Source organism: Engraulis encrasicolus, chromosome 17, assembly GCF_034702125.1.
Source record: "Engraulis encrasicolus isolate BLACKSEA-1 chromosome 17, IST_EnEncr_1.0, whole genome shotgun sequence".
Taxonomy (NCBI): Eukaryota; Metazoa; Chordata; class Actinopteri; order Clupeiformes; family Engraulidae; genus Engraulis; species Engraulis encrasicolus.
Genome location: NC_085873.1, coordinates 3,685,661 through 3,712,160, shown reverse-complemented (window position 1 = coordinate 3,712,160; position 26,500 = coordinate 3,685,661). Strand labels below are relative to the sequence as shown.

At 43.9% G+C, this 26,500-nt stretch overlaps 3 protein-coding genes across 4 annotated transcripts in view; 1 reads left to right on the top strand and 2 right to left on the bottom strand.

Moving 5' to 3' along the window:
* Window positions 1-8,413, bottom strand: part of wdr24 (WD repeat domain 24) — a 38,171-nt gene extending 29,758 nt beyond the window's left edge. Inside the window, exons 1-4 of the mRNA XM_063221572.1 lie at window positions 7,977-8,413; window positions 7,594-7,773; window positions 6,781-6,901; window positions 1,170-1,295 (exon numbers count right to left, since the gene is read on the bottom strand). Of these exons, the coding sequence (XP_063077642.1) occupies window positions 1,170-1,289 (120 nt within the window). The 5' untranslated portion in view covers window positions 1,290-1,295; window positions 6,781-6,901; window positions 7,594-7,773; window positions 7,977-8,413. The remainder of the gene's footprint in view (window positions 1-1,169; window positions 1,296-6,780; window positions 6,902-7,593; window positions 7,774-7,976) is intronic.
* On the top strand, window positions 7,807-13,905 carry zgc:112496 (uncharacterized protein LOC541336 homolog). Of its 2 annotated transcripts, none has more exons than XM_063221569.1 (6): window positions 7,807-7,985; window positions 8,772-8,909; window positions 9,476-9,569; window positions 11,745-11,904; window positions 12,920-13,072; window positions 13,329-13,905. In XM_063221569.1, exons 1-6 carry the CDS (start codon window positions 7,966-7,968, stop codon window positions 13,511-13,513), a joined length of 750 nt encoding a protein of 249 aa, XP_063077639.1. In that variant the 5' UTR covers window positions 7,807-7,965; the 3' UTR covers window positions 13,514-13,905. The 2 variants fall into 2 exon arrangements, with proteins under 2 accessions (XP_063077639.1, XP_063077641.1); XM_063221571.1 differs by lacking the exon at window positions 7,807-7,985 and adding an exon at window positions 8,458-8,565.
* Window positions 13,906-24,275: 10,370 nt separating this feature from the next.
* Window positions 24,276-26,500, bottom strand: part of rhbdl1 (rhomboid, veinlet-like 1 (Drosophila)) — a 46,034-nt gene continuing 43,809 nt past the window's right edge. Inside the window, exons 8-9 of the mRNA XM_063221082.1 lie at window positions 25,540-25,600; window positions 24,276-24,564 (exon numbers count right to left, since the gene is read on the bottom strand). Of these exons, the coding sequence (XP_063077152.1) occupies window positions 24,293-24,564; window positions 25,540-25,600 (333 nt within the window). The 3' untranslated portion in view covers window positions 24,276-24,292. The remainder of the gene's footprint in view (window positions 24,565-25,539; window positions 25,601-26,500) is intronic.

Sequence of the window (26,500 nt, the reverse complement as noted above, 5' to 3'; positions counted from 1 at the left end):
CAGAGACAGAGACAAAGACAGAGACAGATAGAGTCAGAGGATGGCAGAGAGAGAGAGAGAGACAAAGAACGGCAGAGAATGACAGAGAGAGACACAGACAGAGAACGACAGAGAGAGAGAGAGAGAGAGAAAGAGCGAGAGAGAGAGAGAGAGAGAGAGAGAGAGAGAGAGAGAGAGAGAGAGAGAGAGAGAGGGGTAAAACAGAGGTTGGGTGAGAAGAATTCTCCGTAACCAGTGATGGGCAAAAGGGATTCAATTAGATAAAATCCAGTGACCTTTTGTATCCAATTCCACCAGGTGATCATTCAACCAGCAAGTCACCTGGCTGAATTGAACATTAGTTATTTGGAATATGTGGAAGTAGATTGTAACTAATGAATATGTTTTGCTCATCACTGTCCATAACCTTCTGTAACCCTGTGCACTTACTCTGCCCTGCTTGCTTGCATACTCTGTAGGTGACACAGAAGTTGTTTAAGGCCGCATATTGACTTGCTCTGAGCTTACTATGTAATGCTGTACTGGAGAGAGTATACCGGAAAGTATTCATGTCAAAGGTGGTGCATGCCCGGTTGAAAAGCTGATTCTTTCTTCCTGTTTCACTCGACCTTCACAGTCAGATTTTCAAAAGTGCATCGTCATTAAAGTTTCAGAGGTGGAATTTTAACATTCTCACTGCAACTATGAAAGAATGTGTGATGACTGTGTGTGTGTGGGTGTGTGTGTGTGTGTGTGTGTGTGTGTGTGTGTGTGTGTGAGAGAGAGAGAGAGAGAGATAGAGAGAGAGAGAGACAGACAGACAGACAGACAGACAGACAGAGAGTGATAGAGACTCAAAATGAGAGAGAGAGAGAGAGAGAGAGAGAGAGAGAGAGAGAGAGAGAGAGAGAGAGAGAGAGAGAGAGAGAGGGAGAGAGAGGGAGAGAGAGAATCAGATAGCCAAAGCAATGAAAGATGATGAAAGATGGAGAGACAGAGAGAAAAAGATAAGGTTAGGGCATTGACTGTTACACTGGAAACCCGGGTTCGATTCCGACCCAAGGTCATGTCCTGATCCTCCCCCATCTCATTCTCTCCCCCACTCGCTTCCTGTCACCATCTCACACTGTCCTATCAAAGAAAGGCACAAAAGCCCCAAATAAATAAATAAAAAAGACGACGTGTCCCACCTGCGTGGCATCGCGACAGACGCTGATGGCGTTGGCGGGGGCGTCCAGGTGGCAGAACATGGTCTTGCCCCCCACTGAGGCCCCGCCCAGAGCCGTGCTCACACGCGTCATCTTCTCCATCACCACCTGTGGACACACACGCGCACACGCACGCACACACAAACACCACATTAGATAAAAGATAAGATAAGATCAACTTTAATGTCCCAAGGACATTAAACCTCTAATTTGGTTATGCAGAGAGATCACAACCTGGGATACAGTAAAAGACATTGGACGTCATAGTAATACACATTAACATCATAGTAGCACATTTGCAGGGGTGGACATCCCGCATTCAGAATGCACCAAGTAACTTTCAATTTTCTAATAATTAACCATCAAAGAAATTATATAATTAGTGAAGTCACCAAGCTTGACAAGTACAGGCAGATTGTATACCTGGCAGGACTTTTTTCCACGTTTCGCAATCCAGTTTGTCTGCCTTTGGATTTTCAACAACACATTACCTTTGCATTTTACACGACATTACATTCGAATTTTACAGCACATTACACTTAGCTGACTCGGAGTAAAAATAGGCCCGAAAGCCAGGTCAGGGAGAGCTGTTCAGTTCCCCCTGGAGTCACGTGGAAGCAATGTATGGGTTAGATCAAGGGCATCTCGGCCGACATGGGCAGGATGAGAGTGCAAGAGAGCATTGGGTTCCTTATCACACATCCATTTCTTTCTATGATGAGAGCAGTGGTTCCCTATTTTTTTTGCTGCTGGGATACCATTTTGAACCGAAGAATGTTTCTGCTGCCCCCATCAAGGGCAGTATAATCTATGAAATATCTTGCTTAAAAGACAGAATATAAGGCAGCCGTGGCCTAGTGGTTAAGGAGATGGGCTTTAGATCAGAGGGTTGTAGGTTCAAATCCCACCCTTACCACCTCCCACCACACTCCATGAGATGCCCTTGAGCAAGGCATCTAAGGCCGGCCGCACATTGGCTCTGACAGCATTGCGGCGCACTTTGCTTCCAACATAATTCAGACCCCAAAACCAAATTTTACACTAATTTGATAGTCAATGGGCGGCGCCGACAAAATAGAACTTGTCTCTAATTGCTATCCGACATCAGCGAATGTCCGCGGACATCTGCGCCAGTGTGCGGGGTTCTATTGAAAACAATGAAATAGAACTTTTGCCCAGCAGTGCTCAGCACTTTGTCGGAGCCGGTGTGCGGAAGCCCTAACCCCATACTGCTCCAGGGACTGTAACCAATACCTTGTACTGAAAAATAAGTGTAAGGGGCTTTGAATAAAAAAGCGTCAGCTACGTGTACTGTAATGTAATGTAATGTAAAGCAGAGGTGTCAAAAGTAAAGAAATAGAAGCAAATTCATGTACAACACTAGCACATAACATTACATAGTTGTTACACAATAAAGTAAAAGCTTACACAAACAACACAATACGAATGACAGTGACATAAGACTTTACAAAACAAAACAAGGACAACAAACAGCTGACAAGCAGACAAATGCACCAGGCAGGATAAATTACCAAATATCCCGAAACGTATGCATTTCATGGTGCATTTGTCACATGTTCAGGAACAATGTTGGGTGTAATGCTTCTGTAACAGTTAAAATTTTATACAACGGCCCAGCCGTGGCTTATTCAGCTGGGTAATGGACCGTTACTTGGGCGACCCGGGTTCGATTCCCATTTCCTGATCCTCCCCCCCGTCTCTCTCCCACTCGTTTCCTGTCCTACTCTTCACTGTCCTGTCTAAATAAAGTTGAAAACCCTCCCCCCCCAAAAATAGTATATAAAAAAAGATTTTATAAAATGGAATTATTATGATTTCCGTTCGGCATGAGCATTAGGCTAAAGGGTTTAATGCGGACCAGATTGACTGTAATTAAAATGAAAAGAGAACGGTCGTTAATCCAATTAAACTTCAAAAGTCAAACATCTGTCACTCAATCCCTCTGGATTTCCTCACACATTCAGGTCAGCAGAGCAAGAGAGTGGCGTCTCGCGAGGCAAAACAAGCCCCAAATGCACACACACATACGCACACAGACACACAGACACACAGACACACACACACACACACACACACACACACACATACACACATACACACATACACACACACACACACACACACACACAGACACAGACACAGACACAGACACACACACACACACACACACACACACACACACACACACACACACACACACACACACACACCCCTGTCCAAATTGAACTGGATCAAAAATCTAAACATCAAGAAATATTGCAGCATCTACAATTTTCTGGGAGAGATAGACAGAGAGCAAGAAACAGACAGACAGAGAGAGAGACAGGGAGAGGGGGGGGCGGTGGGGGGGCGAGGAGAGTGACAGAGAAGAGGGACAGAGAGAGAGCGGAAGAGGAGAGAAAGAGAGAGAGAGAGAGAGAGAGAGAGAGAGAGAGAGAGAGAGAGAGAGAGAGAGGAATGGCAACAGTAGGAGTAAGAGTGCGTGACAGAGGCGAGGTTGGCCTTAGGACAAGACGGAAGGCTGCCAGGCTACATGACACCAGCCAGAATTATTCATCACACAAGGCGCACACCACACAGTTGTAACAGTCCAAGTCAGACTGCGGTAGTATTTTTTTTCTCTCCTGTGGGTCTCAATGCAGTTTTGTATTTTCACCAGAGGGGGGCGGTGTTGTGACTGAGTGTTCGAGAGACAGTGAGAGTGAGCGTGAGATTGAGAGAGTCAGAGACAGACAGCGAGAGAGCGAGAGAGAGAGAGAGAGAGAGAGAGAGAGGCATAGACACAGACACAGAGAGAGAGAGAGAGAGAGAGAGAGAGAGAGAGAGAGAGAGAGAGAGAGAGAGAGAGAGAGAGAGAGAGAGAGAGAGAGAGACAGACAGACAGACAGACAGAGAGAGAGAGAGGGCGTGCGAGGGAGGAAGCACTGAAGTGGAAATGCTTTCGTTTACAGGTCACTCCACAAGATTAGTCCGGGTGCAACAGAAACAGACTGCAAACATATTTGATTTCATTAGCATCTCCCAGAAAGCCTTGTTTAGGGGGCAGCGGACACTGACACAGCCGCTTGAACCCTCATCTCTTTTACCCCCTTCGGGACAGCAATCTCTCTGGATTGACCATGAGGGAAGTTGACAGGGGAGACAAGGGGGTCAGTTGTCCTGGGCCCACCCGGGGTGGTGGGGGTAAAATGGGTCCCCATTACATTGTATGTATTGGGGGGGCTTTCAGATTACTTTTGTCTCGCGCCTGGCCAAAGCTGTCAGCGGCCCTGCTGTCCATTATTATCGTGGCCTGCGGTTGGCTGACGACACCTACAATGGCAACAGATCCTACAAGCTACACTGTGTCGATTCACTGACCTGATATTTAAAAAAAGAAATTGCTAAATGAAGAGACTTGTGGAGAGTACTGCAGATCCTCCATTACAAACACGCATTTGCATTAATTCATTCAACACACAAACACACACACACACACACACACACACACACACACACACACACACACACACACACACACACACACACACACACGGCCCTAGGCATCAGTCCAGGGATGGCCGATGCCAAGCCAAGGCAAGCCTGTGCGGTGGGTGTGGGTATGGGTAGGTGGGTGGGCCTGGCTGGCACAATGCGGAAGAAAACACATTCATGTGGCATTCCAAGCATTTGCACAGCAACAGCATGTCATGCTTTCCTTGCACATCGCAGCTAGAGAGATGGCTAAGTCAGAAGATTTCATGGAGCGATGGCAGTGTTTCTGGGGTGGAAGTGCCAATAGTACGCCCATGTCACATTGCATTACATTATACTCAGCTGACACTTTTATCCAAAGCCTGTTACAGTTATTTTACAAGGCGTTAGTTACAGTCCCTGGAGCAATTTGGGGTTAGGCGCCTTGCTGAAATGCATTGCAGCCATGGATGGGGGTGTAGGGGAGAGGTTAAGGTGGGCATTCAAACTTGCAACCTTCTGATCTCATGACCACCTCCCTAACCATTAGCCCCCATGTAAAGTATGTGCCTGCCGTACATGTGTGTGTGTGTGTGTGTGTGTGTGTGTGTGTGTGTGTGCCAGGGCTTGACATTAACTTTTTCACCCACCGGTCACTGTGGCTAGTGGTTTTCCAAAGTCACTAGCCATTCAGGTATTCCACTAGCCACAGATTTTATATTGTTTTTTTTTCTTTATCATGATAGCGTATGTCTAACCTGGTGCTAAGGCAAGATGAGTGTAAAGCTTTCTACATGGAAGAATATCAAGCAAATAGAAACTGAGTTATTGAGCTTTTTCTTGAACTTAAACACAAACAATTGATACACAAGGGGCGAACAACAGAATATAGGCTGCTATGATACATATGCCATACCAAGGAATAAGCTTCCATCCAAATTGGCTAGTGACACTGAAAGTATGACTAGCCACAGCCAAGTTTTACCAGCATTTGGCCGGTTGGCAGGTGTTAGTGTCAAGCCCTGGTGTGTGTGTGTGTGTGTGTGTGTGTGTGTGTGTGTGTGTGTGTGTGTGTGTGTGTGTGTGTGTGTGTGTGTGTGTGTGTGTGTGTGTGTGTGTGTGTGTGTGGGTGCAGTGTACGAGAGAGTGGGTGGTGTATCTGTGAGTGTACAAGAGAGTGGGTGGTGTATCTGTTTGTGTCTGGGTGCGCTGGAGCCAACGCCTGTGTGTGTGTGTGTGTGTGTGTGTGTGTGTGTGTGTGTGTGTGTGTGTGTGTGTGTGTGTGTGTGTGTGTGTGCGCGTGCGTGCGTGCGTGCGTGCGTGCGTGCGTGCGTGCGTGCGTGTGTGTGTCACTGAAGTCCAATGCCAACTGGAGTTGATGCAGGCGAGTGGCTCTGATCTGTGGGTAAGATCTCCGTGGCGACCCAAGATAAGTCTATACTAATCACACATGCAGTATACTACCCACACTGGGGTCCTTTGTACTAACGTAAATTCCCTGATTCTCAAAATTTTAGCTAATTTGATCAATCTTAAAGGGTGACCTAATAGGCTTGAAAGTGTCCAGAATTAATCATATCCACAATTCCAGACACACCCACCATCGTAGAGCTTGTAACAAACATCACTAAAGCATAACCAGAAAATGAGATTAAGATTGCCATCTGCAGAGGTGAACATACAGTGCTGATTACGACGAATGCAGACATTTTTTAACCCGTTTACGTATAAACACGATATGTGGATAAAAATGAAAACTCCATTGTGACAGCTGCATTTTAGCCTAAATGGGATACCTTCATCAGGCAGAATGCATACAGATTTCTAATGAAACCGCACTGCATAGAGACTCTGACATGAGAAACACATGTCTCTGATACCGGCTAACCCGCCACTAAGGAAAAATGTGCGGGAGACACTGAAAAGAGGAAATGTAAAAGTTGCTTTGGAAAAAAACATCTAGTACAGTGAGCGTAATAACATGTGAATAAGTAAAATAACAATACAACCAATATGAAGGCTGCAACCTTCATTCAGACACAAACTGCCTTTTCAACTATGTGTACAAGTTGAAGAATGAAAAAATGGGGTGCTCCATAATGAAAGAGACGACACTCACTAGCTTGAGAGGAAGCCTGGGGGACCCCTCGATTTCGCCTCAGCTTCTCCAGCCAATGGCGTGCTCCCTCTCAGCCTGCTGCAACCAATCAGCAGGTCCCCACGGTCTCCCGGGCAGAGTGCTGTTGGGAAAATGGGGTTCACCAGAATGAGCTGCTGTGCTACTTTTTTCCTCTTTAAAAGCACACTGCTCTGCTCTACAATGCATATGACCCAGCTAGCAGGTCAACAGTCTCGCCGACGGACGACCACACACAAGAAATGGAACCAGGACATTTGTGTCACATCCACACCTAAGTTGTGCTTTTGTATAGGCGTCACAATTCAGTAACATTTCTTTTATTCATTAGCAGCATTATTATTCATATCACTAATAAAATGTGAATGTGCCATCAAAGTAGCATGCATGCACACACTCAAATCCTTTTTACATGATTGAGCAGATACACCGTGCACTCAAAGACTCTCCTCAGCTGAGTAAATAAAAACAAACACATTATTGCTTGAAGATCATATGAGTAATTCAAGTTGATGGACGTGTTCTTAGAAGTAGTTTCCTGAGAATTTGCACAAGGCACACTTGCATCCTGCCAAGCTGATCACAGTGTTCCAAAGGCACCTCAAATAATTTCACAACAGTTTCCTCCACCTCTCTTTTGGATAAAAACACCGAAGGACAGACATTTACATAACAGCCCCTGCAACCTGCCAAACTGTGCAGAACGTGCGATGGTCGTTTTAAACAAGACTTCTGACTTTATCTACCGTTCAGTACAGAGTCGAGCAACAAAGCATTAAAAGTTACATTGCTTACCGAATATTTAAGTGGTCTTGTAAAAACTGGATGCGATTATACGTCTGGTGTAGGTGGCACATGACGAGGTTCCCTGGCGCACTAGGCGGTCTCCCGTGACCATGCGCTGGGGCCCTCTGTTGTGCTTGACATCTCCGCAGCAAAAAAACACACCAGTGGCGCGTGCTGAGCTTCAGGCTACTACAGTGCACAGAGATGCAGATTTTTTTTTAAAAATGACTTTGACAGAGGTGAACGGAAATTTAAAGTTTAAAGCCACGCATATTAAAATCACTGTTGTGTTTATGCTCGGGGTATATAATGCAGTGATTGTGTGTTTTGAAATGCAAGAGTAGAAAAGTGTCACAGTTTATTGACGTTTCGGTAACAGTAATGAACCATACCTATTGCTGGTGAGTCGGAGAAAGCACACTGTTGGAAGCTCCCCATGTGTTATCCTTTCATGCAATATGCACAACGCTGGCTTTATTTTCTTGAACAGGTGCAACACTTACACGGATACAATTTTCTTATAGCATGCGATGGACAGTGTAGCAGGTGTTGTGCACGAGTCTCGTGTAAAACTTTCTGCACTTTTTACATTAGCTAGCAGTAAATTAGCCAACTGGCGTTAGCATACGGGTGTCTGAAAGTGAAACATAAACAAATTGGCTGGGTAGTTAGCCCGTATAGCCAGTGCACTTATTATCCGTCAACCCAAGAGTTTTATTACACTGGCGTTAATTAGTAAGACCCAAAGCGTGCGAAAACGCTTGAAAACTGCTTCGAGTGTATCTTGGCACACTTGGGTAAACTAACCTTCTCAAGCAAGCAAGCAATGTTGTGTTTTTTTTCTCACTGACAAGCCGGATGTTGTAAACCAATTGCCGTAAATGGTCAGCAGCTATTTTACGACAGTGCACTAAACGTGTGTTGCCTGTTTGGAGGAAAAGTGTGTTGAAAGAACCGTGGGCTTTGAAAATCTACGTGCAGGTATTTTAAAATGTATTGTAGTAAATGCTGTTTTCTGCCCAGAGCCATGCACACCGTCGGACAGATACTCTTTTACTGTAAATCTGCAAAAGGCTGTTGTATCATCTGTGTCTGTGTATTGTCACTTTGTATTGTTCCAGTGGTTTTGGCCTGATTCACAATGCAGTGTAATCTCAATGACAATGCAGTGTATTGTTTTCTTACAGGATGCCTGCGGTTGAAGGTCTGTTCAGCTGCTCTGACCCAGCTGTGTGGAGAGGAGTGTATGAGAAATACTGGGCAGTAGTGGAGGCCAAGTCCACAGGGAAAGGTAAAGCAGGGAAACTGCTGGCGCTGGATAAATGGTGAGAACAAATTCACACACACACACACACACACACACACACACACACACACACACACACACACACACACACACACACACACACACACACACACGTGGGCATGCATGCACACACAGTTTTCTGTGCAATGCAATATGTTTTATGACCACTGGCATTCACATCCTTGTTGAAATCAGGGTGTCAAGAAGCTGGACTGCACTTCATGAGTAGCCTACACAAGAGCCAGTGGGCTATTTGCATCCTCACTGGAAAGGCTATGTTGTGTAGAGTCATATGAAATGTGATATGAAACTCTTAATATATAGCTGATACATAGGTGGCCACCTGAACTGTAAATGGTTGTGAGGGAGCCCTGAGGTTTTCATTGGTTGGGATGGGTGTGGGCTGGGGTACATTCCAAGAACCAGTAGTCAACCAGCTAGTTGTAAATCATCTAAGAGCCTGGAGTCCTCATTGTTGTAACCTGTGGGCTATCTCTTAGCAGGTCAACCACTTCCTGTAGGTTAACTTGACCAGGTTTACCACCATGATCTTGACTGGATGTTGTTGTTTTTGTCCATGGGCAGGTACCAGGAAGAGCTCCCTAAGCTGATCTCCGCCCGGTCTGAGCCTCATGTGACCCGCGACGACCTGAGCAAGCTCATGGAATGGAAACTAACGGTCAGTATCAATATAGGCAGATTAACAGATTATGGGTAAAGTGTCAGGGCGTCAGACTTGTGGCCCAAAGGTTGCCGGTTTGACTCCCGAGTCCTGACCCGCCAGCTTGGTGGGGGGAGTAATTAAGCAGTGCTCTCCTTCCCCCATCCTCCTCCATGACTGAGATACCCTGAGCATAGTACCGTCCTGCCGCACTGCTCCATTTCGCGTGCCATTGGGGGATGCCCCCTTTCACGGGTGAGGCATAAATGCTATTTCGTGGTGTGCAGTGTGCAGAGTTCACTTGTGAATGAATGGGAGTTGGAGGTTCCCAGCTTGTCACAATGAATGAATGGGAGTTGGAGGTTCCCAGTTTAGTTGGGCTCTCGGATTTCACTTTCATCTACACTATGTGTAACGTATGCCAACTAGTAGAGTTTGAATGATGTACCCTGAGCATGGTACCATTTCGATGCACTGTCCCCCTGCACTGTGTTGGGCAAAAATACAACTTTGTACCCTCACCATCACAATGGCAAAAAAATAAGCGACCTCCGAATTGGGTCTCTTAATTATGCACATCTAAAAGATGATGATTAAGTTGTTGGAGCATTGCAGATGTAAGCATGCACTACAGCAGAAAAGGTGACCACGCATTTCAAAGCTAATTCATCTTTATCAGACTCATAGACCAACATGGGTGCCTTATTCTAGAGGTGCACCAAAAATTCGGCAGCCGAACATATTCGACCGAAAACGGGAAAAAAGACACTTTCAGTTTTCGGCCAAAGGCCAATTGAGTGGTCGAATCAGAGGCCAAATAGAAAATGAATTGAAAATGGGCATTAATGAAACTCATTTCAGTTCTACTCTAACATTTGAAGACTTCAAATAAACATTTCTTTTCTTTGAAAAACATGTCTAAACATTTCTTGTAAGCCGTAGATTTAAGCAATATTTAAAAATAGTGAAAAATCAACTTTTGATAACTTTTAACTGAATTGGAATATTTGGTTTCAGTTTCTGTATTCGGTCAAGTGAGTAATTATTTTTCGGTTTCGGCCACAAAATTGTAATTTTTGTGCATCTCTACCATATTCTGTATATTACACTACGGTATTTTGTATAGTATATGTCCACACTGTGTAGGCTGCACATGCTGTACTGCAGACCATTTCCCTAGCAACATGATCAGATGAGAGGAGCTGTGGAGACTCCGACTCTCTGCTGCTTCGTAAAAGGAGGAGCCTCGTTTATTTGCTATTGTTCCTGTTTTCCCGTCCCTTCTCTTCCACCACCACCCCTTCGTCCCCTCCCTTTTCCTTTCCTCCTTTTTTTCCCTCCTCCCCCTCCCTCCCTCACTCCCTCCCTTTTTTGTTTTCCGTCCAGAGGGGTACGTTTTTCAGGCCGAGACTGCAGCACTAGTAGACTATGCAGAACAGTGTGGAGATGGTGCAGACACTCTTCATCTTCATCATCGATAGATGGATAGACGCACACATTACATTATATTACACCACAGTTGCATTACATTCAGCAACATATTTTATCCAAAGCATGCACACACACACACACACACACACACACACACACACACACAGACACACACAGCCCTGGACTAGTAATCTGGCATATAGGGCATTTCCCAGTAGGCTGACTTTCCTCAAGGGCTGGCGGTGTTAGGTTTTTTTGTATTGTTTTACCATCTGGCCCACAATTTACAGATGGCTGCAAATAATGCCTGGTCCTTTTTTGGCCTCAGTCCAGTCCTGCACACACAAAACAGGTACGACTGATGTTGGAGGTCATGCGAGAGTCAGAAGAATGTCAGCGTGTCATGGGGTGCATTCCAGTATGCAACCTTGCGTCCTCCACTTGTGCTTGTGGCCTCACATTTTGCTGATGTCCCACCTACGTGGAGAAAACAATTAAGTTTCCCCACTGTCAGCCTAGCCACAACATTTTTTGGGAGACTATTCTTCATTCACCTTCCAATTTGCAAATGAGAAAATGACTTTACACTTGAGCTTTTGCAAGATATTGAAATATAATGCTGTTGTCAGTGACGTCATCACAGCGTATTACTTCCTGGTAAGAGGCCACAAGCACAAGTGGAGGACGCAAGGTCGCACCTATGGTTTCTCTCCACCTGTCCCCCTCACCCTCCCCCCTCTCTGTTTTGTTGTCCCCGTCCAGAGGGGTAAGTTCCGGCCGCGGCTGCAGCAGCTGATCGAGTCTAACAGCGCTGAGACGGTGATGAGCTGCAGCAAGAAGGCCTTCGCCCTGCTGCCCAACGTGGAGGCGGCCATCACCGAGCTGAGCACGCTGAAGGGCATGGGCCCCGCCACCGCATCAGGTCTGTATAGGATGCTATTGTTACATTACATTATATTACACTACACTTGGCTGACGCTTGTATAGGATGCTATTATTACTATTATGATTACTGTTACTTATACTACATTACATTACATTTAGCACCACTGAAAGGCATGGGCCCTGCCACCGCCTCAGGTCTGTATAGGATGATATTGTTACTATTAAGATTACAATTACGCTTAGGCCCTGCCGTGGCCTAATGGTAGTGCACTCGTCTATTATGCGGCCGACCTGGGTTCGATTCCCGGTCCGGGACCTTTGCCAGCCCTTCTCTCTCCCCACTCGCTTCCTGTCACCATCTTTACTGTACTATCATAAATAAAGTAAAAAAGACCAAAAAAAATATCTTCCAAAAAAAAAGATTGCTATTACTATTACATTACATTACGTTGAGCTCCCTGAAAGGCATGGGCCCTGCTACTGCATCAGGTCTGTATAGTAGGCCTATTACCATTGCGATTGCTGTTACTATTATAACATTACATGACATTGAGCACTCCTGAATGGCATGTGCCCTGCTACTACAATAGGATGTTATCATTACCATTACACTTATTACAGTGCATTACATTGAGCTCTGCCACAGTATCAGGGCTGTTGGACACCGAGAAAAGAAATGAAGGGTGGATGTATGAATGGATCATGCATGATGGACAAGAAGACAGACTGATGGACACATACTTGCCCCAGTCAGGTCTTTAGGCCACAGAGGTGGCCTTTATGGCAGGCAAGAGTGTGAAGAGCTTTCCGGAACTATCATATTATTATATTAGGGGCCTGCATCTATAACACAATATCATGGCGAAAAGGAAGAAAGGAGTCGCACACGAGCTGAATGCAAAATCAAAACTGTATTAAACAAAGCAGAATAAAGTAAATAAAACTGACAGACAAGGGACAAACGTTTCGGGTCTAGCCCTTCATCAGTGTTCCCAGTGTGGACGCCACCTCCACCATTAATATACAATATAATAGTCCTTCTCCCCCCACAGCGGTGTTGGCAGCAGGAGCTGGAGATGAGGCCGCCTTCATGGCAGATGAGAGTGTGGAGAGCATTCCGGAACTCCGCCCAGTGCAGTACACAGCCAAACACTACAGGCTCTACCTGGATAAAATCACCCAGAAGACCAAACACCTCAACACAGGTGAGGCACCTGTGGGAAGGAAAGGCCAACAGTTTCTTTGCCTTTTTTGTGTGAAGAAACGAAACGCATATCTCATATCGTGTGTGTGCGCGTGAGTGCGTGCGTGCTAGCTACCTGCTTCTGATAAAACAAGCCAGGTATGCCTTACTGGACTTGCTGCCTCACTAAACTTACTGTTTATTTTTGTTTGTCCATGTGATTACATAAAAGATAATCTCTCTCTCTCTCTCTCTCTCTCTCTCTCTCTCTCTCTCAGTGGACAGCGGAAAGGACTGGACTCCTCATAAGGTGGAGTTGTGTTTATGGGCATGGGCAGTGGCCAACAAATTACAACCATCTCTATTGAGCGGACTGAGTGAGTTTGAAGAGACCCTGACCAATCAGAAGGCAACAAAGAGACCAGCGTCCTATGAAAAGCCAGCTAAGAGGCAAAAAACATAAAATATTGAAGGGGGAGGAAAGGGTTAGGCCCCAGTGGAATGGCCACCAACACCGTGGGTCGCGCTGACGGGTACAGGGCCGTTGACAGTCCTCTGAAGGGACCCCCATCCATTACATACAATGTAATGAAACCCCAAATTTTGGGCCCCCTTTCTCCATGGGCCTGGGACAACTGAGCCCTTATTCACTGCAATGCCATTTCCGTTTGCTATTGACCACAGCATTGTTAATACACGGATAGTAGTTTGTTCATGTGGATCAGTGAATTCATTTTTTATAGGCGCATTCCAGTTTTTAGAAGGTTTATCATTTATCATACAGTTGCAAAAGTTGTTATTTTTCTATGTCTGTCAGGTTATTACTGAGCAAAGAAATAATAAATATATATTTTTTCTGAAGTCCATTCTCTTTTTGTTTTGATGCATCAGCTGTTGTAGAAAACATGCATGTCTAGCCAAATCAGTGCTGCATTTATAACTGTGTTTACTGTACAGGATATATATGGTTATTAGCTTGCAATATATTTATATACTCTTTTTACTAGCGTAAACTGTTGTGCGTATGCATGCACAATACATCTCTCTCTCCCTTTCTCTGTCTCTCACTAACATATTATTAGCTTGCAATGTATTAATACACAAATATTTGAAGACAGATGTAAAGACACGCGCACACACACACACACTTTTTCTCTCTCTCTCTCTCTCAACATGTTTTAGTTTGCAATGTGTGTACTGCTCAGGGCAACTGCCATGGCCATAGACCCAGACACACTTCCACTAAAACGGTTCACCACCAAGTCTTGGAACATAAAGGGACATTTTTGTTGTTCAGTGAAGACTTTGGGGTCTAAAAACTCAAAAGATGAGTATGAGACAAGGGTTGTATTGAATGTCAAGAGTGTAGTGGAAAGTGCGCACATCCAGCAAAAAAGCATCAGCAGGTGCCAAATCAAAAAACTGTCACATGTAGGAGCGGGAAAGGATCTGCACACTGCTTGCAAAAGACTTAATTTATTATGAGCAACGTTTCGATCATAGATCTTCTTCAGGCATCTTACACAAGTTAAAAAAACAGTCAGAATAAGTAGGGAAGGCCTACACAGCTGATTGGCAGTCAGGTGGTGATTACAAACAATCATGGCCTGCAGCCAAGTAATGGTTGTTCTGACAGGCATGTTAAAGAGTTAGACACATACAGCAAAGAAGACAAAGCAAAATAGCAACAAACATTGTTTTAAAAACAACAATTATAGGCATTACATAATGATCATAGAATGATCAAGGATCACAAAAAAGGTTTTAGATCAAAGTCCAAATTAAGGCCTTTGGGTGACAAGGTATTGAGGTGAAAAATAGATTGTTTGTAATCACCAATTGTTTGTTGGGCCTAATTAGAACAGCTGACTATCAGCTGATTGCCTGACTGCCAATCAGCTGTGTAGGCCTTCCCTACTTATTCTGACTGTTTTTTAACTTGTGTAAGATGCCTGAAGAAGATCTATGATCGAAACATTGTATTGAATGTCAGCTTTGATTTCCTGCTAAAATCACGTGTGATGTGTGAAACTAAAGATGTACCACCGTTTCTATGAATGCCCCCCATTTTTCAGATGAGCAAAATCATTGAAATATGTGACTTGATAGATGTTTCTTGTTGACCAGCTGTTGAATTTAAAGGTACACTGTGCAAGATTTTTAGTTGTTTATTTCCAGAATTCATGCTACCCATTCACTACACTCGCCTCCAAAAGAGTTGTCGCCTACCCATCTGTTTGGAATAACAGCTAATAACCTGACTTTAAATTAATCACTTGGCTTCAGAGGTCACTCATATGAAAGCTACAACCCTCTCGAATGAAAATGAATGTACAAAAATAAATTTCATGCACCAAAGAAAGATTGACCCTTTAATGAACACAGACAGGGCAGATTAACAAAAGTTAAACATGTATTGCTCTACGAATAGCGAATATGTCACCATCTCTCATTGAACTCCATTGATTTTCATTGTGTTGCTTTCCATGATTACAATGACCCTAAACATACACCTAAGGCCAAAGTTGATTTTCTGGAGAGGTGAGAGTGATTCAGTGATTAAGTATGACACCCAATCTGCGTATTTGAAGTGACTTATCTGCTCATTTTCACATTATGTTCGATAGGCGACAAAACTTTTGTCTTGTGAAAATCTGCCCTGTCTGTGTTCAATAAAGGGTCAATCTTTCGTTGGTGCATGAAATTTATTTTTGTACATACATTTTCATTCGGGAGGGTTGTAGCTTTCATATGAGTGACTTCTGAAGCCAAGTGATTAATTGAAAGTCAGGTTATTAGCTGTTATTCCAAACAGATGGATAGGCGACAACTCTTTTGGAGGCGAGTGTAATGTTACCTTTTTCATGAATACCGTACTTACCACCACCATCAAATTCTAAGTATTCATTATGACTGGGAAAATTTTCATACATGAAAAGGGGGATCTTCTCCATGGTACGCCATTTTGAATTTCAAGAAATAGCCATTTTTAGCTGCAAAAATGACTGTACTCTGGCCATACTAGAACATATTAGTTTATTACTTAGTAAACTTTCATGAGAAGATCAAATTTGGCAAAAGGCAGGCCAGTTTCAATGAGCAGCATAGTTGCCGTACCTTTTTTGACCATCTCCTGCACAGTGTACATTTAAGGATGATCGTTGAAACTTTAAATAGCAATGCATGACTTCTCAACTTTTTTGGACAGGGCTTTCCCTTAAAAAGACTGCATTCTGGCACACAGTCTTATGGACAGATAAGACCTTGATTAGCATTTGAGGGTTCAAAGGGTGTACAAACATTTTCCTATCACTTGTACAACATGCACTCACACACACTCTCTCTCTCTCACACACACACACACACACACACACACACACACACACACACACACACACACACACACACACACAGACTTGAAAGACGTTAGCAGGCTAGACCACAGTATCGTTTTTTATTTTCTTGTTTCTAAATGAAAGCAGGTAGAATGACCAGTAGAAAAGAAAAAACAAACTGCAAATTAAACCCATAGAAAATGGCTCAGAACATCTTGACATTTACATTATGCAGAAAATTGTGGATTATCATTGTTGTAGAAACGATCTATATTTACATCGTCCAGGAACCTTTGTCGTTATTTTATGTCACCAGAGGGCATATTCCAAAAAACAGCTTTAGATTCCTATCTGGGTGTTCAGCCTGAGCTATTGGTAAGTCTAGTAGTATAGGTGACACATGTTGTCATTGAAGAATGAAAAAGAAGAAAGAATGAAAGTCTCTTCTATTAAATGTTTTACAACTCTCTCCAGGGGGTATACTGAACATGGTTAAGTGCTAAACCTGGCTAAGTTGACTTACAGAAAGTGGTAAATCTGCTAATAGATAGCTTGCAGATGTCATTTAGTAATGCAAATGAGGACTCCAGGCTCTTCTACTTGATGATTTACGACTACCTCAAGGTGAACTTTACCTGGTTTACTGAACCAGCTTCTTGGTGTAACCCCCGGGTCACTACTACACCATTTTGTTTTTTGGAATATGCCTCAGAAGAGGAAAAAATATACAAAAGGAAACACGACAGGAATAGTATTCAAGATTTTTTTTGTCTGCCAGAAGCCAGGGGTGCATTTCTGGAAAGCATAGTTGCTAACTATGTTAGCTACTTTGTTGGTTGCAATGCAATTTCCCATTGGTTACTACTGAAGTTGCTAACTGCTAACAACTTTGCTTTCCAGAAATGCACCCCAAGCTTGTAAACTGTATGAGTCATGACTTGCTGTCTAGACCGGGGGAGGTGTCTTGTTTGTTTGTGTTTGTTTTGTGTGTTTGTTTGTTTGCTTTTGGCAACATAATGAATTCACAGCAGGGTTGCATGTATTTTCTTTTTTCTCCTTCAGCATGAGGTCACGGTAGCTGACAACAAGTCATATTTCATCTGGACTAGATGAGACTGGTTTATATTTTTATTAAATGCTGCTTACTTCATAAAATGCCTTGACACATTTGAAAGCAAAGGGAACGAAGCATCACAACAAAGAGAGGGGAATATGGTGATGTAGGCCTACTGTACTGACTGGTTTCTCTGCCAGACACAAAGAGTTTGGCCAAAATTATTTTTCCCTTTCTGTGTTACAGTGTTTTTTTAATTCTCCACCTCTGTTGCATTTGTTCTTGGTAGGTTACACAGACCACCCTGCAGGCAACAACCGTGTGAATCACCTAGAAGGCTGTCATCAGGATACATTGGGTTATCCTGATCTTTTAACATGTCATACCTTGATGATATTTTAATCGACAAGGTCGCAAAAGCTACAAATTGTGGATGTTTTGGTTACTGATGAAGTTGTGTGTCTGATCTGGTGGTACACCAACTTTATATAGCCTATCATTGATTAAGACTTTATTTTCCCCAATGTTAAAAATAAATACAGCTTTTCATCTCTTTTTACAAACATAATCATAAATCACAAATATGGAGAAGGCATTTATAAAAGTAGTTTCTTTTTATTGTTACTTTTTACCTAAAGAAGTATGGCACTGTAAATGTTCATGTTCAGACAAGCTGTTCTCTCTGTATGCTCATTATGACCCCAGGGGAAAAAAGTCCCTAAAATCTGTCACTTAGGATCTCCTCTATCATCTTGAATGGCATGTTTAATATTGAATATTGGAGATTTGTGGGCCCAGAATATGACGTGTTCTGTTATCCTCAAAGATGCGATAGTTTATGTCTGAGCATGTAAAAATCTTAGGGCACGTGGCAGCAAAATCCGCTGCTGACTAGACAATTCCTGCAAGCATAAACCCATTTTGGTCTCCAAGGCAAATATTGAGTCGATATAATAAGCCTCCCTTGGACGCACACATCCGAATTTCAAATAACTTATTTCCGATTTTTCTGACATACCTACGTCAAATCAAAGCCTTCAATCATTTTCAGTGTGAATTTAAAAGCATTTAATTATTATCTCACAGTAGTTTACAAATCGAAGATGCCACACAGATTGGATTTTTTTTTTGTCTTCTTTTTTTCCCGAAACACATATGATAAAGTCACAGGGAAAAACAAAAGGAATGGAATGACCCTAGGAAGGAACAGACAGGAACGTTCTAGAATGTAATTGAAAGTAGCACAGGACACTGCATTTTAAACACCTCAGAAGAATTTACAGCAAGCCAGAGTATATGACATCCTCATATTGGATGGCTTCCCTTTTCCCCCTCTGTGTTTCTCTCTCTGTGTCAGTGTATAAATCTCACAGAAACGGCATGGAATGGGCGCAAGCAATATGGCTACTTTATTGACAACACCACAACCATTACATATCCTCCCTCCTCGTCTCCTTAAGAGCGCATATCAGGCCTACCACCAACTTCAAACCTTCAGCCCTTTCAGTGGAGAAGCTTTGACCATGTCGAAGTCACCATCACCTCACATCAGCTCCCCCTTAATCTGAATACACTTAAAATGGCCTCTCCTTTTCGTTTTCTCGTATAGCCTACAGGACAGGTCCATACAGCAAGTATACATGTACAGTATGTAAGCATGTCAAAACAAAATGGCTGTGTTATTTATGCTAGCCCACACACACCCATCCGTTACGAAAATCAATGGCCGTGAAGGACTTACAGGAGAGGTTTCAATTTAAGAGTATCGAGATTGAACCACAGCCAGGCACTGAGTGAAGCTACACGCCTGAAAAGGGTTACTAGGACCAGTGTTGCCAGATGGGTCTGATCAAATCCCGCTCAAAAGGTTGTCAAAAGGATGACCAATTTTTCCCGCTTTTACCCGCAGACGGCTATGTCAAGCAGCCCACTTAGGCGGGTAACTGCCCAATCTGGCAACACTGACTAGAACAAGAGCTCTATATTCTGAAAAGAGGATAGCATGAAGCCACATGCCCAATGCAGATCAGTTTAAGAGCTAACACACTTAGCTACATGCCTTGTTGGATTTTTTTGTAATCATTATTAGCACAATATACTAATGCACTGAGACTGTATAAAAAATAAATTAAAAATGGGCATTAGCATGAGGCTAACACACCAGGGGACTGTTTTCCTAGTAGTGCTGTTGCCATAGTAACAGTAGAAGTCTAAATGGGCTACACAAGGCTGCTGTCACACACTGCACATAGAGAACATGCTCAAGTAACACTGATAATTACACACACACACACACACACACACACACACACACACACACACACACACACACACACACACACACACACACGCAGAGCAAGCAAGCAACTCCAAGTGTATCATGTTTCCTTTAAACACCTCTCCTTCTGTGTCCTCTTTTCTGCACAGCTGCAGCTTTGGCACTAAACTGAAATTGTATTTCACATACATATGCAAAACTCACACACCACACACACACACACACACACACACACACGCGCGCGCACGCACACACACACACACACACACACACACACACACACACACTTCACGCCTCTGCTTGCTCTGAAGCTAACACTGACCTTTTTCTCAAGGCCCTTTCTGTCCACGCAAAAGCACAGGCATACAATTTGCACGCTACAACAGGAAACACACGCAAACTCTCCATCTCTTTCTGAATACTCTGAGACACATGCGCACGTACACAAACAAACTCACACACAAACAAGCACATCATGAAGTGTCAGATGTGTCATGATGACTTTGAATAAATAAATCCTTTTGGCACAAGATTTTGACAGCATCAGCGCATGACATCACAAAGCAGCAGGGGACTCGTCATGGCAACGCAAGACCTTTGCTAGAGCCCTTCACCCTAAAACACCCAGAACACCCTCCCACCCCCACCCCAGCCCAAGGTCAGTCTGACAACAAACAACACGTGAATGTCCTCCCATCCCATGAGCGTCAGAAAACAACCCAGAAATGTCCTCATAAATCTGTCATGTTTCGCAAACACGCACACACACACACAGCAGGAAAATCGTATAAATGCTCAGTAGACACTGCGTCTGGTTTTTCAAGTTCATAACAGTTTCAGCATTATAGACTGCTCACATCGTAAGACGTGTTTTTTTTTCTCTTTTGAAATACAACAAGCAACAACACCATGTAATAAGGTGATAATTTTGTACACACTCATTGCTCTCATTTTGGCAACTCTCTCTCTCTCAAAACACTTTGTAATAATTACAGAACTGGCAACCCTCCCCGTATGGAAAAGAAATACGTGAACCCTACAAAATAAGTCATATGTGGTTTTGACTTATAGCCATTAAGTCTTATATGGCAAATACTATTATATTGGCCTCTTTCTTATTTTCGTTTCTTACATACCCATTCCACCAACAGTACAATGTTTATAACCATTGATGGCATGTGTCCTCATGTAAGGAAAAACGAAGTGGGTCACTCTAACTTTTAAAGGAGTGAATTTGTGAACATTCTTGGAAAAGAATGTGTTCTCCAACAATGTGAGGTTCTGAAATTCTAAAAGATATCGTAAAATTATTTCGAACTTTTGTTGTCCAAACATTTCTCTCTCAGTGGTGTGACACTACACCATCAAAGGTTAATAGTATACGCTAGACTTCAGCGGCCATTTGAATCTCTTTGTAGGTTTGATGTATTTCTTCTTCATATGGGTCACGACACTGATATGAAGGGCATGCCTTATTTCACAGCAAAGCAAAACACAAGAGGGCATAGACTACAGTTTCTACGTATATGTACCTGGTGCTACCTGGGCAACACGTTGCCAAAGCAGAGGTTGCTAAGGCAAGTGTTCTGTCTAGAGGGGCGGCTCCATTAAGATGAGCTATCGATAGGCTGTTCACAGGGCCTGATTAATGCACAGGCTAGATATGGCTGCTGCCTAGGGGCCACCACGTACCAGGGGGCCTCCCGATTGACCAAAAGTGAAAGATTGCAGAATTGTAAAAGGATGCATTGCAATATTGAAAAATTCAGCTGTTGTGTTGAGAGCAATTGCTAGACATTTTATCCTTAATTCCTAAGTCGTTATTATTATGACACTGTGACCTGTAGCCTCGGGGCCCCAGAGCATCTTAATCCGGCCCTGGCTGTTCACATAGCCCAAACCCATGTGGAAGATCACTGGAGCACATTGTACTGGCTTGGTAACTCAGCTCGACAGGTAGCTCATATCGACACCAGACAGGCTGTAACAATGGACGATGAATGTCACCAACACCTTATAACCAAAGATGGTAGATAATGCAGGCAGATCAATACACAGTCAAGTAGCACTTTCATTCATTACGTTAAAACGGGTGCAGGATCATGACATCAGTTCAAGTATGATCTGCACACCGACAAGCCATCAATACATTTCAAATTCAAGTTCTTTATTCGAGGATAGCCTCTTGAGATGAAACATCTTGCTTGTTTTCGAGAGGGTCCTCTTTTTTTAAGCCATCATTTATTTAAGTCATCAGGTATGCTCAGGAATTACCTGAGTTATGGAAAAGATAATTTGACTGGATGGCGTTTAGTCACACCTTTTGGAACTCAGGTAATTCCATCCTGAGCGAACCTGATGACACTTTAAAGAGGAAACACGTTGTTCTCTCTGATGATAAATGAACAAAGTCAAGCAATTGTGCGGCAAACCTGTTTTCGTTTGCACCTAGAAGCTGTGCTTGGATTCTTGAACTTTCAACTTCTGACTCACATTCCTGTTCCTTATGGTGGCGGAGGGTCCAGGATGTGGCTCATTGCTATGAATCTTGGGATATCTACCATCTTTGTTATAGCATCCGACAGGGTCAAAGTTCAAGGTTCAAGCTTTCTCATTGTAAGGGGTCAGTTCAGTTGATGGTGATTATTTTTTCCTCCTGGCTTTGGTGGTGTGTCCTGGCCATGCCGTTCTTCGGTGACTGGGCGGTAGCAGTTTGCAGTGTGGATTTACTGTATGTCTTTTTTATTTTAATATTGTTTTTTGGGGGGTGGAGGGACGCCTGTCCATTGATATGATATTTGCGCAGCAATAGTATAAGGGGGGTGGAGTACTTGTGCCACACACACACACACACACACACACACACACACACACACACACACACACACACACACACACACACACACACACACACACACACACACACACACACATGCGCACACACACACGCACACAGCAAAGGAAATGCAGTGTATGGGACCAGTAAAGATTATATACACATACAGTATGACCAATTAAAAACAATCAGGTCAAACAGATTGGTTTAAATTCCTATCTCTTACACACATTTTTAAACAGTTCCAACAGCGACTTCACATGCTAAATTGGGTCAGTTTTAGCATATTAGTTGGGGAGAGCTCGCCCCAAGAGTGTATGTGTGTGTGTGCGCGCGTGTGTGTTCGAGCGTGCGTGTGTGTGTTTGAGCATGTGTGTGTGTCTGTGTGTCTGTGCGTTTATGTGTGTTTGTATGTGCACATTTGTGTATCTTCCCACGGTTTTTGGCAGGACCATTGATGGCAATGTACAGCTGGTTAGTTACGGATTTTATTTCTTTTTTTTGTTCAAGTCTGTAGTATTCATTGACAGTGTGTAAGCAGAGGTTATACCTGGTTGTGTATGTGTGTGTGTGTGTGTAACAGATCCATAAGTTGTGTGTGTGTGTGTTATAGAATAGGTGACGTAGCTGCCCAGTTGTATTGATAGACAGCACCTGTACACCAACCAATGAGAGCAGAGCGTCATTTTTCAACTTCAGTCTTCCATGTTGTCTGGTTGGATGTTTGCTTTCTTACAGTGGTAATAAACAGAAGGATTTGGTCAGTTTCGATCTGTGTCCTTGATAGACGGAAACCAAACGAGGAGGAGGAGACGGGGAACAGCGTCTCTGATTGGTTGGCTGCATAGTGGGATGGGGACAAAGTGGAAATCGGAGCTCTGGCTGAAACTGAGACTGAATGTTTGTCCTTGATTGGCTGAAACCAAAGGAGTACTGTTGAGTACTGTAGAATGAAGCTTGTAATTGGCTGAGTCAAAAGTGGGAGGAGGAGAATTGACAAGAAGAGATCCGTATTTGGCGGGAAATCCAATCTGGGAATAAGACAGAAACTGAAGTAGTAGTCGGGAACCCAGGGGACAAAATGGTACAAGATGATTGGCTGACTACATCCTCCATCCTCCTCCCATCCACAACCACTCCCCAACCGTCAAGGTCAGTAGCAAGAGGAGGAGAAGGAGGAGGTCTGTTATCAGCTGATGCCCACCGCCACCCCAAACAGGTATAGAGGAAGAGGAGTGATGTGGCGTGAAGAACAGGTCCGTAATAAGCTAAAACTAAAAGAGTACCAGGAAGAGATGCGACGAGACAATTGGCTGGCCACCCGCTCAATCCTACCACTCCCCAACACCATTCCCCATTAATCAGACTCCCCGGAATTGGGGTGTTATCTGGTTCAGGGCAGCAGCGTTTGCACTCCGAGTATCTTGTGATGCACAAATGTCCCAAACGTAATTGGACTGCAGTTGGAGAAGGTCCATAATTGGTTGAAATAGAAGTGGTGTGGTGGTCCACCACAGAACCTGGAGGGTCGCGGGGTCGTTGGGTCGCTGTCAATGGACCGTTGTGTCAGGGTGGCGGTGAGATCTGCACTCCGAGCACCTGCTTGTAGGCAAAGATGTTCCAGAAAAGATCCATAATTGGCTGAAACTGAACCAGGAGCTGGGCGCCAGGGGACAAAATGATGACCGGTACTGGCTGACAGAGGTCGTTCGGGACGTGTGGGGTCGGGGGGCGTTGGGTCAGGGCGGCGGTGGGATCTGCACGCCCAGCAGCTCGTAGGCGAAGATGTTCCAGAAGACGGCGAAGAGCAGGAAGGTGATGAAGGAGAAGACGAGCACCCACCAGGAGCACTGGCTCTGCAGGCTCTCCTCGTAGCTGCGCAGGATCAGCAGGCCCATGCTGATGCCCACCACCGCCCCCGACAGGTGCGCCATGAAGCTGGGCTGCGGCCCCGACGAGGGCAGGGGCGGGGAGAAGCGCAGCCACACCGCACGGCCCACCTCCGAACTCACTACAGACAGAGTAGAATAGAAAGCAGAACAATGGAGTAGAAGAGAAGAGAAGAGAAGAGAAGAGAAGAGAAGAGAAGAGAAGAGAAGAGAAGAGAAGAGAAGAGAAGAGAGTAGTTAGAAGAGAATAGTTAGAGGGCTATTGGGGAATACCTCAGATTGTACTGAATCAATGATGTAAATTCTTGTACTAAACTATATATTGGCCTAAATCTTAACGATTGCCGTGGTCTGTTTTGTTTGTTTTCGTTTTTTTACCTCTGCCAAGGAGGTCATGTTTTTGGTCGCGTTGGTTTGTTTGTCTGTCTGTCTGTCTGTTTCTCAGCAGGATAACTCGAAAACCTACTCTATGAATGGATTTGGCTGAAACTTTGTGGAGTTGTTGGAAATGACCAAAGGCACAAGTGATTACATTTTGGTGGTGATCCGGATCACGAACCAGAACCAGGACTTTTTAAAAGATTCTTCACCATTGCTAGCCTGCGAATCTACACGCCCCAAGTGACCGCAAATTGAATTGCGGGACAGGGTGAATGTTGACATTCCAGTTTCTAACTCCATAAAAAGAAGGCAGAAAGACTTAAACTAAAAATAGAGTGTAATATAGTCAAATGTTCTCTGAAACTCTGTTCTCTGAGTGCATTTCTAGTTTATTTTATGTCTTTACTGCCACACACACACACACACACACACACACACACACACACACACACACACACACACACACACACACACACACACACACACACACACACACACACACACACACACACACACACACACACACACACACAATGCACATTTATGTGCATATGCAACCACACACTTATCCCTACCACCTCTAGGGTCATGTTAATGTCATGTCCCTTAATGTGCATGTTAAAGCCCTTCATTTACTACATGGTGCAATAGAGTTAATAAATCCACAGAATTAACGACTCTTTATTTTAATGGATTTAAAAGAGGGATATACTTACTGCAGACCAGGGCCAAGATCATACGGAGCAGTTTATAGGGACACTTCATGCCTGCCCAGTTCTGTAATACACACACACAGAGACACACACACACACACACACACACACACACACACACACACACACACACACACACACACACACACACACACACACACACACACACACAAGTAGGGTTAGGATTCTAGAGAGACCCAAGCTAATGCAAGCAAGTAGGCCTATGTGTGTGTGCATGCGTGCATGTCCATGTGTGTATGACATATACCTGTATGTACTGTATGTGTGTGTGTCCTCATGTGCGTGTGTGTATAAATTATTTAAGATACAATAAACAGTATTTGTGTAAGTGTGTATACATTCCTGTGTATGTTTGCATGTGTATGCGTACATGCCCTTGGCCGCATTCATGCTTATGTAAGAATAGCCGGAATAAAAAATGAATGTTTCTGGAGCGGTAGTGGGCAAGAGGGGGGTTAATATGTTTATGCCAGTCTTATCACACACACACACACACACACACACACACACACACACACACACACACACACACACACACACACACACACACACACACACACACACACACACACACACACACACACACACACACACACACAGAAGCACTCCTGCTGCAATCCTTTTAGTGCAAGCGCCTGCAGCAGCAGTATGCGTGTGTCTGTGTGTGTGTGTCTGTGTGTGTGTGTGTGTGTGTGTGTGTGTGTGTATGTGTGTGTGTGTGTGTGTGCGCCTGTATTTTTCACAAAAAGCTTTTTTTCTAGTAGCTTTTAGGGTGACCTGATCACTGCAGGGTATGCAAGGGAAAATGGTCCATTCACACACACACACACACACACACACACACACACACACACACACACACACACACACACACACACACACACACACACACACACACACACACACACACACACACACACACACACACACACACACACACACA